The 15,376-nt window shown below is 42.2% G+C and overlaps 1 protein-coding gene across 1 annotated transcript in view; it reads right to left on the bottom strand.

The window, feature by feature from the left end:
- The window catches only part of DERL1 (derlin 1), a 53,751-nt gene that overhangs the window by 6,813 nt on the left and 31,562 nt on the right, over positions 1–15,376 (bottom strand). The window contains exons 5-6 of the mRNA XM_082257294.1: positions 9,430–9,525; positions 1,340–1,392 (exon numbers count right to left, since the gene is read on the bottom strand). Of these exons, the coding sequence (XP_082113420.1) occupies positions 1,340–1,392; positions 9,430–9,525 (149 nt within the window). The remainder of the gene's footprint in view (positions 1–1,339; positions 1,393–9,429; positions 9,526–15,376) is intronic.

The following is a 15,376-nucleotide window of genomic DNA, read 5'->3' as shown; positions in this document are numbered from 1 at the left end:
ATACAGCTGTTCTGTGAAGCCCTCAGAGGTTTGTTAGAGAAGCTTAGTGAACAAACAGCATCATAAAGGTCAAGGAATACACCAGACAGGTCAGGGATAACGTTGTGGAGAAGTTTAAAGCAGGGTTAGGTTATAAAAAAAAAAAAAAATATCCCAAGCTTTGAACATCTCACGAAGCACTGTTCAATCCATCATCTAAAAAAGGAAAGCGTATGGCACAACAGGGGACTGAAGGACCAACTTTTTTTTTTTTTTTAAGCGTCACATAGTGACCCTTTGTGTATGGCGCTGCAATCCAGTGCAGGGTGGAAATATACAAGTAATTTTACTGCAGATCACCACCACACATCACAGCAGCAATGTGGTATGAATGGGGCACATAGAAAACATTAGGGTTGACTTACTAAAGGCAAATAGACTGTGCACTTTGCAAGGGCAGTTGTGTTCATTTTCCCCAGAGCTTAGTGAATGTGGTGAAGCTTCACTTTGTAAAAGAACACCCAATCGAGGGCAAAGAAAAAATAAAAAATTCTTGCAGATGATTGAAAATCGGCAGAGCTCCACCATTCACTAAGCTCTGGGGCAAATGAGTGCAACTGCCCTTGAAAACTGCTTTGTCCATTTGCCTTTAGTAAATCCACCCCATCCATGGTTGCCATAGCAGTAAACTGTGTTTGTCCAGTGTAGAAAAACCAAGGTGACTGCCGATCGTGTGAATGAGCCCCAACAGTGAAAATGCTTAGATTATAGGCTTATGCCTCGTACACACGCAACGATTATCGGCCGACCGATCGTCCGACTTTTGTCCAGAGTGGTGTTTTGTTGGTTGGAATGTGCCTAGACTGCACACGAATTTTCTCGGCCAACAAAAATCTACTTCAGAAGTGATGCCATGTGCTGGTTTACTTTCCGTGTGTTTTTTCTTCTCTGAGCATGCCCAGTCTTGCTCATCAGATTTTTGTCTGCCGAAATCTGTACTGACTGACGGAAAATCGGCTGTTGTGTTGACGGCCAACAAAAATTTTATAGCCTGCACACCAGATTTTTTTCGGCTGAAAAGTCGGAGTCGGTTGTCGAAAGCATCATACTAACATGCCGAAAATCGGCCGATCGGACGTTGGCCGAAAATTCCCGGGCCAATAATCGATGCGTGTGTACGAGGCATTAGATTATAGGCAGATCGCTGCTGTAACTGGGTTGCTGCACAACGTATGAGAGTCTGCAGCAATATGTATGGGGGGGGTTCACAGGACCGGTGTGGATCTGCAAAAAGAATTGATATCCATTGCCTTGCAATGTACGTCAATGACCTGCAGGGAATTTAGTGTTAAATACTTACGATCCACCGATAATGTAGTTAAATCCAAGAATGACCCAAGGGAGATAGCAGGCCTGTCGCAGCAAGAGAAACAAATCAGGTTAGTTTAGTGTCACACATACAGGTAACCAGCATTATACAGCAACATATGAAATGCGTTGATATCAGTGCTGGAGCTAGAACCTCAAACACTCCAACAGGAGGAACATACAAGACCCAAACCTGATCCAAAAGCCCAATACAATACTCAGATGATAATACTGAAAACTGCCCCAAGTACGGCCACTGTCTGCAGGGCTGAATGACATCTGTATTGTATGCAAGTTACTAAAGTGAAGCAAAGGAAAGTGAATTGTGTTTGCGTCAAACATTCAATAAATAGGGAGGTCTCAAAAGAGAAGAAGAACGTCTACAGCACACAACTGGATATTTAAACAGGACCTGGATGTAAAAAAAAAAAAAAAAAAAGATTTGAAATTTTATACAGAAAATCTAGAAATGTTGAATTGCACCGAAGCAATACCCTGAAAAATAAATCTACCTTGTCCACCAGTAGATACTAAGGTAGTACACTTTCTGTGCACTGAGCCTCATAACTGTATAGCTGCAGTGTGAGATCATCTAAGGCACTGCGACCTCTGATTGCCAGTTCTATAAAGTATGGAGAGACATTTGGAGTTGTCACTACTAAAGCCGCGCACCATTCTATTCCCCAGGACATGCAGTGCAAAGATCTCCCTGCTTCCGTTTCCTCCACTGCTCCTCCCTTCACCAGTCATCATATCGCCAATTATCAATGGGCACACACAAAAAAACAAAACCCTGCTTCTCTACCAAGATGGCTGCCTCCACATGGACAGTGCAAAAAAAGGTAAGATAAATCAGTAATGGTGAAAAGATCAGAATACTGGTAACAAATTCTTTGCCCTCTGCTTGCCTTTTTGCCCCGAAAAGAGAAAGCAAAAGCATCACACGGAGCCGGCAAATATAACATGTTTGTTGTTGTGTCTACCTACTCAATAGAGGCACATAGCCCAGGTTGGCAACAGACCGTGTTGAGATAACATACACTATATATATATATACACATATATATATATATATACACACATATATATATATATATATATATATATATATATATATATATATATACATATATACACATATATATATATACATATACACACATATATATATATATATACACATATACATATATATATATATATATATATATATATATATATATATATATATATATATATATATATATATATATATATATATACACATACATATATATATATATATATATATACACACACACACACACACACACACACATAAAAAAAAATATAAAATATATATATACACACACACACACATACATATTATATATATATATATACATACATATACATACACACACACGCATATATACAGTGGGGATCGAAAGTTTGGGCAGCCCTGGTAAAATTTGTATGAATGTGCATAAAGAAGCCAAGGAAGGATGGAAAAATCTCCAAAAATTACAGATTAGACATTCTTATAATATGTCAACAAAAGTTAGATTTTATTTCCATCATTTACACTTTCAAAATAACAGAAAACCAAAAAATGGCATCTGCAAAAGTTTGGGCACCCTGCAGAGTTAATATCTTGTACTGCTCCCTTTGGCAAGTATCACAGCCTGTAAACGCTTTTTGTAGCCAGCCAAGAGTCTTTCAATTCTTGTTTGAGGCATCTTTGCCCATTCTTCCTTACAAAAGTCTTCCAGTTCTTTGAGATTGCTGGGCTGTGTCACGCACTGCTCTTACAAGACTGAGGGGTCATTGGCAGCATTTAAGCACTACAAAGAGTGTAATAAGAAATGTAAAGACGAAATCAGGGCGGCTGAAATAGAACACGAGAGACATATAGCGGAGGAGAGTAAAAAGAACCCCAAGAAGTTCTTTAAGTATATAAACAGTAAGAAAGCGAGGCCAGAGCACATTGGCCCCATAAAAGATGGCAAAGGAAATATGGCCACTGAGGACAGAGAAAAGGCGGAAGTGTTAAATAATTTCTTTTCTTCAGTCTTCACAAAGGAATCGGGGGGCTACACGAACCCCGCTTGTAAGGCCGAACTAAATAATACACCTCAGGAAGTGCCGCCATGGCTAACAGAGGATAGACTTAGAGCTAAACTAGAGAAACTTAACATAAATAAATCCCCGGGACCGGATGGCTTGCACCCAAGGGTTCTTAATGAGCTCAGCCAGGTGATTGCCAGACCATTATTCTTGATCTTTAAGGATAGTTTACAGACAGGTATGGTGGCAGCTGATTGGAAAAAAGCCAACGTGGTACCAATATTTAAAAAGGGGCCGAGATATATCCCGGGTAACTATAGGCCGGTCAGCCTAACATCAGTAGTCTGCAAAATTTTGGAGGGGATTATAAGGGACCACATACAAGACTTTAGTAATGAAAACGGTATTATAAGTAGTAATCAGCATGGATTCATGAAAAATCGTTCATGCCAAACCAATCTATTAACCTTCTACGATGAAGTGAGCTGCCACTTAGATAAAGGTAAGCCTGTGGATGTGGTGTATCTGGACTTTGCAAAGGCCTTTGACACCGTTCCCCACAAACGCTTACTGTACAAACTAAGGAAGGTAGGTATGGACCATAAGGTGAGTACCTGGATAGAGAACTGGCTCCAGGGGAGAGTCCAGAGGGTGGTGATTAATGGGGAGTACTCTGATTGGGCGGGTGTGGAAAGTGGGGTCCCCCAGGGTTCTGTCCTGGGACCAATCCTGTTTAATTTATTCATAAATGATCTAGAGGAGGGGATATCTAGTACAATCTCAGTATTCGCAGATGATACTAAATTAGGCATGCCAATATCTTCTATGCAGGATGTGGAAATCTTGCAAGCAGACCTGAACAAAATAACGGGGTGGGCAACTACATGGCAGATGAGATTTAATGTAGAAAAATGTAAAGTAATGCACTTGGGGGCCAGAAACCAGAAAGCAAGCTACTCACTAGGGGGGGAACCTCTGGGTGAGTCTAGGATGGAAAGGGACCTGGGGGTACTGGTAGACAACAGGCTTGGAAGTGGCATGCAATGCCAAGCCGCCGCAAGCAAAGCCAACAGAATACTGGGTTGTATAAAAATAAAGAAAGAGATTATTCTTCCACTCTACAAGACTCTGGTCCGGCCACATCTGGATAATGCTGTCCAGTTCTGGGCACCGGTCCTCAGGAAGGATGTGCTGGAACTGGAGAAAGTCCAGAGAAGGGCAACAAAAATAATTAGGGGAATGGAGGACATCAGCTATGAGGAAAGACTACAAGCACTGAACTTATTCTCTCTGGAGAAGAGACGATTGAGGGGGGATATGATATCAATGTACAAATACTGTACTGGCGACCCTAGCATAAGGAACAAACTATTCAGAGAAAGGAGATACAATAAGACACGTGGCCACTCACTAAAACTTGAGGAAAGGCGGTTTAACCTTAAAGTGCGTAAGGGGTTCTTCACTGTAAGAGCGGTAAGGATGTGGAATTCTCTTCCGCAAGCAGTCGTATCAGCGGGGAGCATTGATAGTTTCAAAAAACTATTGGATGGACACCTTAAAGACCACAACATACAGGGGTATACAATGTACGGTTAAAAGCAAACACACACACACACACACATCATAGGTTGAACTGGATGGACTTGTGTCTTTTTTCAGCCTCACTAACTATGTAACTATGTAAGGTCTATCCATAGATTTTCAATTATGTTGAGGTCAGGAGATTGTGAAGGCCATGGCAAAACCTTAAGTTTATGCCTCTTGATGTAATCCCCCGTGGATTTCGAGGTGTGTTTAGGATCATTAATTTCGAGGTGTGTTTAGGATCATTATCCATTTGTAGAAGCCATCCTCTCTTTACCTTCAGCTTTTTCACAGATGGCATCAAGTTACCATCCAAAATTTGCTGAAATTTTATTGAATCCATTTTTCCTTCTACTCATCAGATGTTCCCTGTGCCACTGGCTGCAATACAACCCCAAAGCATGATCGATTCACCCCCCCATGCTTAACAGTTGGACAGAGGTTCTTTTCATTAAATTCTGTGTCCCTTCTCCAAACGTACCTTTGCTCATTCCGGCCAAAAAGTCAAATTTTAACCTCATCGGTCCACAGAACTGGTTTCCAAAATGCATCAGGCTTGTCTATATGTTCATTTGCAAAGTTCAAACGCTGATTTTTGTGGTGAGGACATAGAAGAGGTTTTCTTCTCATGACTCTTCCATGAAGACCATATTTGTACAAGTATCTCTTTATAGTGGAATAGTGTACCACAACTCCAGTGTCTACCAGATCTTTCTGGAGGGATCGTGCAGTCAAACGTGGGATTTGAATTCTTTTTCTCACAATCCTGCGAACTGTTCTGTCTGATATTTTTCTTGGTCTTCCAAATCTTGCTTTAACTTCCACTGTTCCTGATGACTGCCATTTCTTAAATTCAAACAAAAGGAATGACCGCACTTCCAATAAATTTCAAAAAAAGGAGTGTCTTTATTCCACATCAATCAAATTGGTAAATACAGATACACACTGTGAGTGCAGGACAATCGGTGGACGCGTTTCACGACTGGATGTGTCGCTTATTTAAGCGACACATCCAGTCGTGAAACGCGTCCACCGATTGTCCTGCACTCAGTGTGTATCTGTATTTACCAATTTGATTGATGTGGAATAAAGACACTCCTTTTTTTGAAATTTATCGGAAGTGCGGTCATTCCTTTTGTTTGAAGCTATCCTGGATTGCGGATCCGACCAGCACCTGATTCCAGCCTCACCTAGAGCGGTCTTCCCCGTTTGGATTCTGCCATTTCTTAAATACATTCCGAACAGAGGATATTGACATCTGAAAACGCTTTGCCATCTTCTTATAGCCTTCTCCAGCTTTGTGAGCGTCAACTATTTTCAGTTTGGGCATTTAAAACCTTTGAGATTGACATCACCTGGTCTTCCCAGACAATGATTGAGAACAATCCATGACACTGGCAGGTCTCAGCCTTGCAAAGGGGGCAGTGCATGCTATAAATTCTGCAGGGTGCCCAAAATTTTGCAGACGCCATTTTTTTGTTTTCTGTAATTTTGAAAGTGTCAATGATGGAAATAAATTTAACTTTTGTTGACATATTATAAGAATGTCTAATCTGTAATTTGATGCCTTTTGGAGATTTTTCCATCTTTCCTTGGCTTCTTTATGCACATGAATACAAATTTTTACCTGGGGTGCCCATACTTTCGATCCCCACTGTACACGCACACATTTTATAATATATATACATACACACACATACACACAGAATCTCACAAAAGTTAGTACATCCCTAACATTTTTGTAAATATTTTATTATATCTTTTCATGTGACAACACTGAAGAAATGACACTTTGCTACAATGTAAAGTAGTGAGTGTGCAGCTTCTATTACAGTGTAAGGGTCCTTTCACACGAATGATCCGATCAGATCCGCCTGTCAAGTCAACTGTCAAGTTTTTTAGGCGGATCTGAACGGATCCTCCATGCATCCCTATGGAGCAGCGGATGTCAGTGGTGACATGTCCGCTGACACCGGCTGCCATACGCATCCGATCTGGACGGATGGAAACCATATTTTCCATTCGTTCTGGGGATCGGATGAGAGCGGACAGGTGGCCATAGAGAGCAGCGGAGCTCTGACACCTCCCTCTCTGCACACAGAGTGGAGATGGAGCTGTCACCTGCCTGCTCAGCGGGAATCGGCGGATCAATCCCCCGCTGAGCAGCACGGAGTCCGCCTACGGAGGCAGACCGTGTGAAAGAAGCCTTAATGTGCTGTCCCCTCAAAATAACTCACTGGTGTGTGTAATATATATATATATATATATATATATATATATATATATATATATATATATATATATATATATATATATATATATATATATATATACACACACACACACACACACAGGTCCTTCTCAAAAAATTAGCATATTGTGATAAAGTTCATTATTTTCTGTAATGTACTGATAAACATTAGACTTTCATATATTTTAGATTCATTACACACAACTGAAGTAGTGCAAACCTTTTATTGTTTTAATATTGATGATTTTGGCATAAAGCTCATGAAAACCCAAAATTCCTATCTCAAATAATTAGCATATCATGAAAAGGTTCTCTAAACGAGCTATTAACCTAATCATCTGAATCAACTAATTAACTCTAAACACCTGCAAAAGATTCCTGAGTAATGAACTCCCAGCCTGGTTCATTACTCAAAACCGCAATCATGGGTAAGACTGCCGACCTGACTGCTTTCCAGAAGGCCATCATTGACACCCTCAAGCAAGAGGGTAAGACACAGAAAGAAATTTCTGAACGAATAGGCTGTTCCCAGAGTGCTGTATCAAGGCACCTCAGTGGGAAGTCTGTGGGAAGGAAAAAGTGTGGCAGAAAACGCTGCACAACGAGAAGAGGTGACCGGACCCTGAGGAAAATTGTGGAGAAGGACCGATTCCAGACCTTGGGGGACCTGCGGAAGCAGTGGACTGAGTCTGGAGTAGAAACATCTAGAGCCACCGTGTACAGGCGTGTGCAGGAAATGGGCTACAGGTGCTGCATTCCCCAGGTCAAGCCACTTTTGAACCAGAAACAGCGGCAGAAGCGCCTGACCTGGGCTACAGAGAAGCAGCACTGGACTGTTGCTCAGTGGTCCAAAGTACTTTTTTCGGATGAAAGCAAATTTTGCATGTCATTCGGAAATCAAGGTGCCAGAGTCTGGAGGAAGACTGGGGAGAGGGAAATGCCAAAATGCCTGAAGTCCAGTGTCAAGTACCCACAGTCAGTAATGGTCTGGGGTGCCATGTCAGCTGCTGGTGTTGGTCCACTGTGTTTTATCAAGGGCAGGGTCAAAGCAGCTAGCTATCAGGAGATTTTGGAGCACTTCATGTTTCCATCTGCTGAAAAGTTTTATGGAGATGAAGATTTCATTTTTCAGCACGACCTGGCACCTGCTCACAGTGCCAAAACCACTGGTAAATGGTTTACCGACCATGGTATTACTGTGCTCAATTGGCCTGCCAACTCTCCTGACCTGAACCCCATAGAGAATCTGTGGGATGTTGTGAAGAGAAAGTTGAGAGACGCAAGACCCAACACTCTGGATGAGCTCAAGGCCGCTATCGAAGCATCCTGGGCCTCCATAACACCTCAGCAGTGCCACAGGCTGATTGCCTCCGTGCCACGCCGCATTGAAGCAGTCATTTCTGCAAAAGGATTCCCGACCAAGTATTGAGTGCATAACTGAACATAATTATTTGAAGGTTGACTTTTTTTGTATTAAAAACACTTTTTTTTATTGGTCGGATGAAATATGCTAATTTTTTGAGATAGGAATTTTGGTTTTTCATGAGCTGTATGCCAAAATCATCAATATTAAAACAATAAAAGGCTTGCACTACTTCAGTTGTGTGTAATGAATCTAAAATATATGAAAGTCTAATGTTTATCAGTACATTACAGAAAATAATGAACTTTATCACAATATGCTAATTTTTTGAGAAGGACCTGTATATATTTTTTTTTTTTTTTTACTAATTATATTAAATGTAATATCTACATTATAGATTATACTTTTGTATTATATATTATATTATTTATAATATTCTATTATATATGCTGACAACGCTGATTGGGATCTCAGAGCAAGGACACACTGGTCAGTACATTACAAGGAATTTGGAGCTTGCTGGATTTCTGACAGATCAGATTTTTTTGCAGCATTTTTGAGGGATGAAATATAGGAAAATGTGTATGCAGACATATTTGCTGATTTCCACACATCTGCTTAGCAGTTTAGCTCAATAATTCTGCTTTACTGTTATTCCCCCCTGCATGCAAGTCCATCAGACAGCCCAACATGATTGGAAACAATACAGCGTGAAAGTGTTTATCTTGCAACCGTTTTTTTTGTCCGCAGCAAGCCAAAACCATGTGTGTGATGTACAGATATCCACTAGAGACAGTCTACAGCTTTGTAGGTTATGCACATCACTGGGTTCACGTACCTTAAATCTTGTCCCAAACCAGAAGGACACAATCATGTCTCTGTTGAGCTGTGACCACACGTACAGAACAGACATGATCAGAGGGATCATCAATAGCTGGAAGGCAAACAGAAACCCATCATTACACAGACATCTATCAGACTGCCTTACTTTGATGACTAGACAGTGAATAGGCATAGTGTGATGTTAGTGGTTCTAGGCTCTGTTCAGATCCGAGTGCTTCCCGAAGGCAGAAGAGACCGTTAGCAACCGCAGGGATGCCGCTTCAAACACAAGACCGGATGAAAGCAAACTGGCTGTGTTCAGATCTCTGATACAACACAGCGTGTCACTGAAATAGCAGCCTGTGCTTTAACCACTTAAGCCCCAGAAGATTTTACCCCCTTCCTGACCAGGGACTATTTTGCAATTCGGCACTGCGTGACTTTATCGGACAATCGCGCGGTCATGCAATGCCTTACCCAAATTAAACTGACGTCCTTTTTCCCCACAAACAGAGCTTTCTTTTGGTGGTATTTGATCACCTGTGCGATATTTTGATCATGCGCTATAAACAAACAAAGAGCGACAATTTTGCATAAATAACAATATTTTTCACATTTTTTTATATGAAATTCCCCCCCAAAAAAATTTAAAAATCAAAATTTTTTAACATTTTAGGCCAATTTGTTTTGTGCTACATAGGTTTGGTGTAAAAATCGCAAAAAGCGTATTTTGATTGGTTTGCGCAAAAGTTATTGCGTTTACTAAGGGAAAGATTGTCATTTTTATGTTTTTTTTTTTTAAACGAGTAATGGCGGCGATCTGCGTTTTTTTTTGTGGGACTGCAACATTGCGGCAGACAGATCGGACCCTTGACTGACATTTTTGACACTTTTGGGGGTACCAGTGACATTTCTACAGTAATCAGTTCTATACATATGCACTATTACTGTAAAAATGACTGGCAGGGAAGGGGTTAACTTTATTTGAGAAGGAGGGTTTAAGTGTGTCCCTAGGGGCGTGTTTCTAACTGATTGGATGCGGCTAATGATGTAACAGCAGAGATCAACGGTCCTACATAGCAGGACCGTATGATCTGTGCTGTTACACTGGGAAGAGTGACAGGCGGCTTTGTTTACATTAGCTGCCTGCCTTTCTCCTGGTGTAACCGACGATCGCGAGTGGCCGGCGGACATCGGGTCCTCTGGTCACTCGTGCACGGGGGGGTCCGTGAGCGAGCGGGAGCGCTCGCTCCCTAGAGCCTCACAGGCTAGTGACGTACCCCTACGTCACTTTGCCTGTGAGGGGCTGACTGCCAACGAAAATCACCGTTAGGCAGTCGGCAAGTGGTTAAAGTAATCTGCCATAAGAAACCAGCCCCTGAAAATGTCAGCTGTCATGCTGATCCCCTGGCTTTAATACTTAAAGGGGTTGTAAACCTCAATCATGGAATTGGAGCCAAGAACATACAGGTGCATCTCATAAAATTAGAATATCATCAAAAAGTGTATTTCAGTAATAAAATTCAAAAAGGTCAAACTCCTATTGCCTATAGATGTGTTACACACCGAGCGATATATTTTAGGCATTTCTTTCTTTTAATTTCGATGATTATGGCTTACAGCTAGTGAAAACCCAAATTTCAGTATCTAAGAAAATAAAATATTTGATAAAACTCAGTGGACCAACACCAGCAGATGACATGGCTCCCCAAATCATCACTGACTGTGGAAAATCTTGCATTTCATTTGGAAATCAAGGTCCCGGGATCTGGAGGAGGAGTGGAGAGGCACAGAATCCAAGTTGCATGGGGTCCAGTGTGAAGTTTCCACACTTAATTTAGATTAATAATTTGGGGAGCCATGTCATCTGCTGGTGTTGGTCCACTGTGTTTTATCAAGTCCAAAGTCAGCGCAGCCCTCTACCAGGACATTCTAGAGCACTTCATGCTTCCCTCTGATGACCAGCTTTATGGAGATGCTGATTTTATTTTCCAGCAGGACTTGGCACCGCCCACACTGCCAAAAGTACCAATATCTGGTCACATGATCATGGTATCACTGTGCTTGATTGGCCAGCAAACTCGCCTGACCTAAACCCCATAGAGAATCTGTGGGGTATTGTCATAAGATGAGACACCAGACCCAATAAAGCAGATGAGCTGAAAGCTGCTATCAAAGCAACCTGGGCTTCTATAACATCCCAGCAGTGCCACAGGCTGATCGCCTCCATGCCACACCGCATTGATGCAGTAATTCATGCAAAAGGAGTTCCGACCAAGTATTGAGCGCATACTATACTGTACACGGACATACGTTTTAGTAAGACAACATTCCTGTATTAAAAATCCTTTTTTTTTTTTTCTCAACTGCTTATGTAATATTCTAATTTTCTGAGACACTGAATTTTGTCACTAACTGTAAGCCATAATCATCAAAATTAAAAAATTTTTTGAAATATACAACCCTGTGTGTAACGTATAAAATGTTATTTTTTTAAATTGAATTGCTGAAATAAACTTTGATGATATTTTAATTTTAAGAGATGCACCTGTATATCTGTAGTGTTTACTTCTCTCTCTCTCTAAAGCTCAAAGGCTGGCCGTATATAATTTTCTTGTACAATTCTCCTTTAGATTTACCAAAACCATATAATACGAGATCAAATCTAAACACTTTCAGTTTGTATGCAATCAGACAGGCCCTTATACTACATAGTTACAGGTAAATCTAAAAGAAACTGAACAAGAAAAAAATTGTATCATGAATGGCAAGCCTAATGCCCCATACACACGTGCAGATTATCTGCAGACTTTTGTCTGCAGACTTACCAAAACCATATAATATGAGGTCAAACCTAAACACTTTCAATTTGTATGCAATCCGGCAGGCCCTTGCACTACATAGAAAAGGTAAGTCTGCAGACAAAAGTCTGCAGATAATCTGCACGTGTGTATGGGGCATTAGGCTTAGTTAGCAGAGAGCTTGTCTATTCAGAACACAGTTCTTCTGCTGTATGTGAAGGGGAGGGGGGTTGCCTTTCCTCCAATTAGCGCTCACACACTATAACTGCAGCCTCTCCGTCCCCTCCTCTGTTCTCCTGACAGATAAAGACAGCTTTTAATACTTTTGTGCAGATGTAGAGAAGACTGCAGATAAACAAGTAAGGGTCCTTTCACACTGCGCGGTCCGTTCTCTGCTCAGCGGGGGATCAATCCGCCGATCCCCGCTGAGCAGGTGGATGACAGCTCCGTCTCCACTCTGTGTGCAGAGATGGAGCTGTCAGATCCCCGCTGTCCTCTATGGGAGACCGGATGAGAACAGACCGTCTGTCCATTCTCATCCGATCCGATCCTCCAGACAGATGGAAAATAGGGTTTCCACCCGTCCGGATTTCACAGACAGGATCGGATCGGATAGCAGCAGGTGTCAGCGGAGATGTCTCCACTGACATCCGCTGCCCCATAGGAATGCATGGAGCATCCGAACCGGTTTGCCTGAAAAACTGACAGGCGGATCGGATCGAATCGCCCGTGTGAAAGGACCCTAAAATTTACGTAGGAGGATTTGCTTAATCTCTGTGTATCATCTGAGGCTGTTCACTTCACTGTATATAGGTGAGGGTTTACAACCACTTTAAGTCACTGATCTGGACCAACTATCCAGATAAAGAAAATCTAAGAAAAGAACTGAGTCATCAGGACAGCCAGACAGCTAGCATTGTTATGGAGAGGTTAGTAATGGCAACCTATGTGTGTTTTTTACAGGTGCCCTTTAAGGGCCTACAGAATGGTAACAGCATAATGCACAGAAGCAGTGAAGAAGCAAAGTTAATTCACTGGTCACAAGGACACAGGCGGTTGGGCTGCACAGCATGCTTGGTTGTTATGGTGCAGGCACGGTCTCGTCCTTTACAACCAATGACCTTGTGCTTCCTAGCTTGTGACCGCCAATCAAAGCAGTAAATTGTCAGAAAACCTGGCCCCTCCTTCTGGGACTCCGATCCTCTTAGGGCCGGTTAAAACCAGAATGCAGTGCGGGAAACCTGCGTTCTGATCGCTTTCCCACACCATATTCAAGTTGCGATCTGCAGCAGGTGTCAATATTAACCTAATGACACCAAAAATGCAGGTCGCAAATGCAGTGCCTTTGCCCGCACCAAATTGCATGGTACAGAAGTACCATGCTACATGGTTGCAGTGAGTTTCCTAAAGTAGAACAGGTGCTTTTGGTGCCGTGCATTTTCAGCCTGTTCAAAGTAAATGGGCTGAAATCACACTGCACAGAACTGCATGTGAATTGCACAGGAACGCACAGCGCATTTCTGTGCAATTCCTGGTGTGAACGGCTCTGAAAAGCTAACCATCTTGTGCTCTGCGTTAAATCTGTATTCAGGATGTAACAGTACAAATGACCCAATCCCCCTCCCTTCAGACAGCCGGCCAAGTGGCAGTGTGTGGGTTCTTCTCCCCCACAGCTGCTGTTACTTTTAAATCCGCACGGCTGGGCGGGGATCCACCCACACATGCATCATTCACAGGGATCTTTAAATGAATAAACTACAATTCCCATCTGTCACAGCTGCAAACTGACTTGTAGTTCCCAATGGAACATGAGCGTGGTATTCCCACATTCATAGTCCATCAATAAGATAAATGAACCAATGCGCTAACCACAAGAGGAAAATATAGAGATAAACCCCTCTCAGTGGAATAAAGGGATAATAGCAGCTAGGCTTGTGACGGTATCAGATTTTCATGCTGCGATTAATTGATTAAGGTTTTGCCACGGTATACGGTATTATCACGGTATTCTATTAAATTTCTACCTCACTTGAATTTCATTGCTGAATTTAGGGGCTTTGGTTCACTTATGCACATTATTATATAGTCAGTCAGTAAAGACTCTGAACCAGGCCTAAAATAGGTCATCAAGCAGTGTCTGGCCTAACTGGTGATAACTGGTCCTGGCGCTCGGCTCCGATCCGATGGCCTGGTCATTAAGAGGGCAAATCCTTGTGGTCAAGAAGTGGTTAAACCTGAAGGAGGTGTTGTTATTTATAAATTACTTTACTATTGCTTTAGGCCTGGTTCACATGTATGCGGGTTGGCGGTTCACATGTATGCGGGTTGGCGGTTCACATGTATGCGGGTTGGCGGTTCACATGTATGCGGGTTGGCGGCCCACATTTGCACAGGCATAGCAGCCCATTGATTTGAACGGGCTGCTATGCCCGCATTTTCCGCAGAAAAAAGGTGCATGCAGCATTTTTTTAAAATTCAGTGGCCTTGAAATCCATCCTGCTTTTGCACCATGCGACTAACCTGCAGTTCCTGCTCTGGCAAGCTTTCTGCATTTTTTGTATACGTGGGCACGGCATTTAACAGTTTGCGTGTGCAGCAACGGCAGGTAAGTCGCATGGTGCAAAAGAAGGATGGATTTCATGGCCACTGCATTTTTTTTAAATTCTGCATGCACCTTTTTTCAGCTGAAAACGCAGGCATAGCAGCTCAAGCCCATTCACATCAATGGGCTGCTATGCCTGTGCAAATGTGGGCCCCCAACCCGCATACATGTGAACCACCAACCCGCATACATGTGAACCACCAACCCGCATACATGTGAACCAGGCCTAAAGCAATAGTAAAGTCATTAATAGATAAAAACACTGGTCCTCCTGCAGGTTTAACCACTTCTGGATCGCAAGGATTTGCCCCTTTAAAGACCAGGCCATCGGATCAGAGCGCCAGGACCAGTCATCACCAGGTAGGCCAGACACTGCTTGATGGCTATATAATAATGTAATGTGGGCTGCTATGCGTGTGTATATGTGTATATATATATTAGAGCTGCACGATTCTGGCCAAAATGAGAATCACGATTTTTTAGCTTGGAATAAAGATCACAAATCTCTCACGATTCTCTGTGTAACAAAAAAAAAATTGGGATAACTTTACTGTTACGGT

Source organism: Pelophylax lessonae (genome assembly GCF_965119305.1).
Source record: "Pelophylax lessonae genome assembly, chromosome: 5".
NCBI lineage: Eukaryota > Metazoa > Chordata > Amphibia > Anura > Ranidae > Pelophylax > Pelophylax lessonae.
Note: the sequence above shows the minus strand (reverse complement) of the source record. Positions and strands in the feature narration are given on the sequence as shown.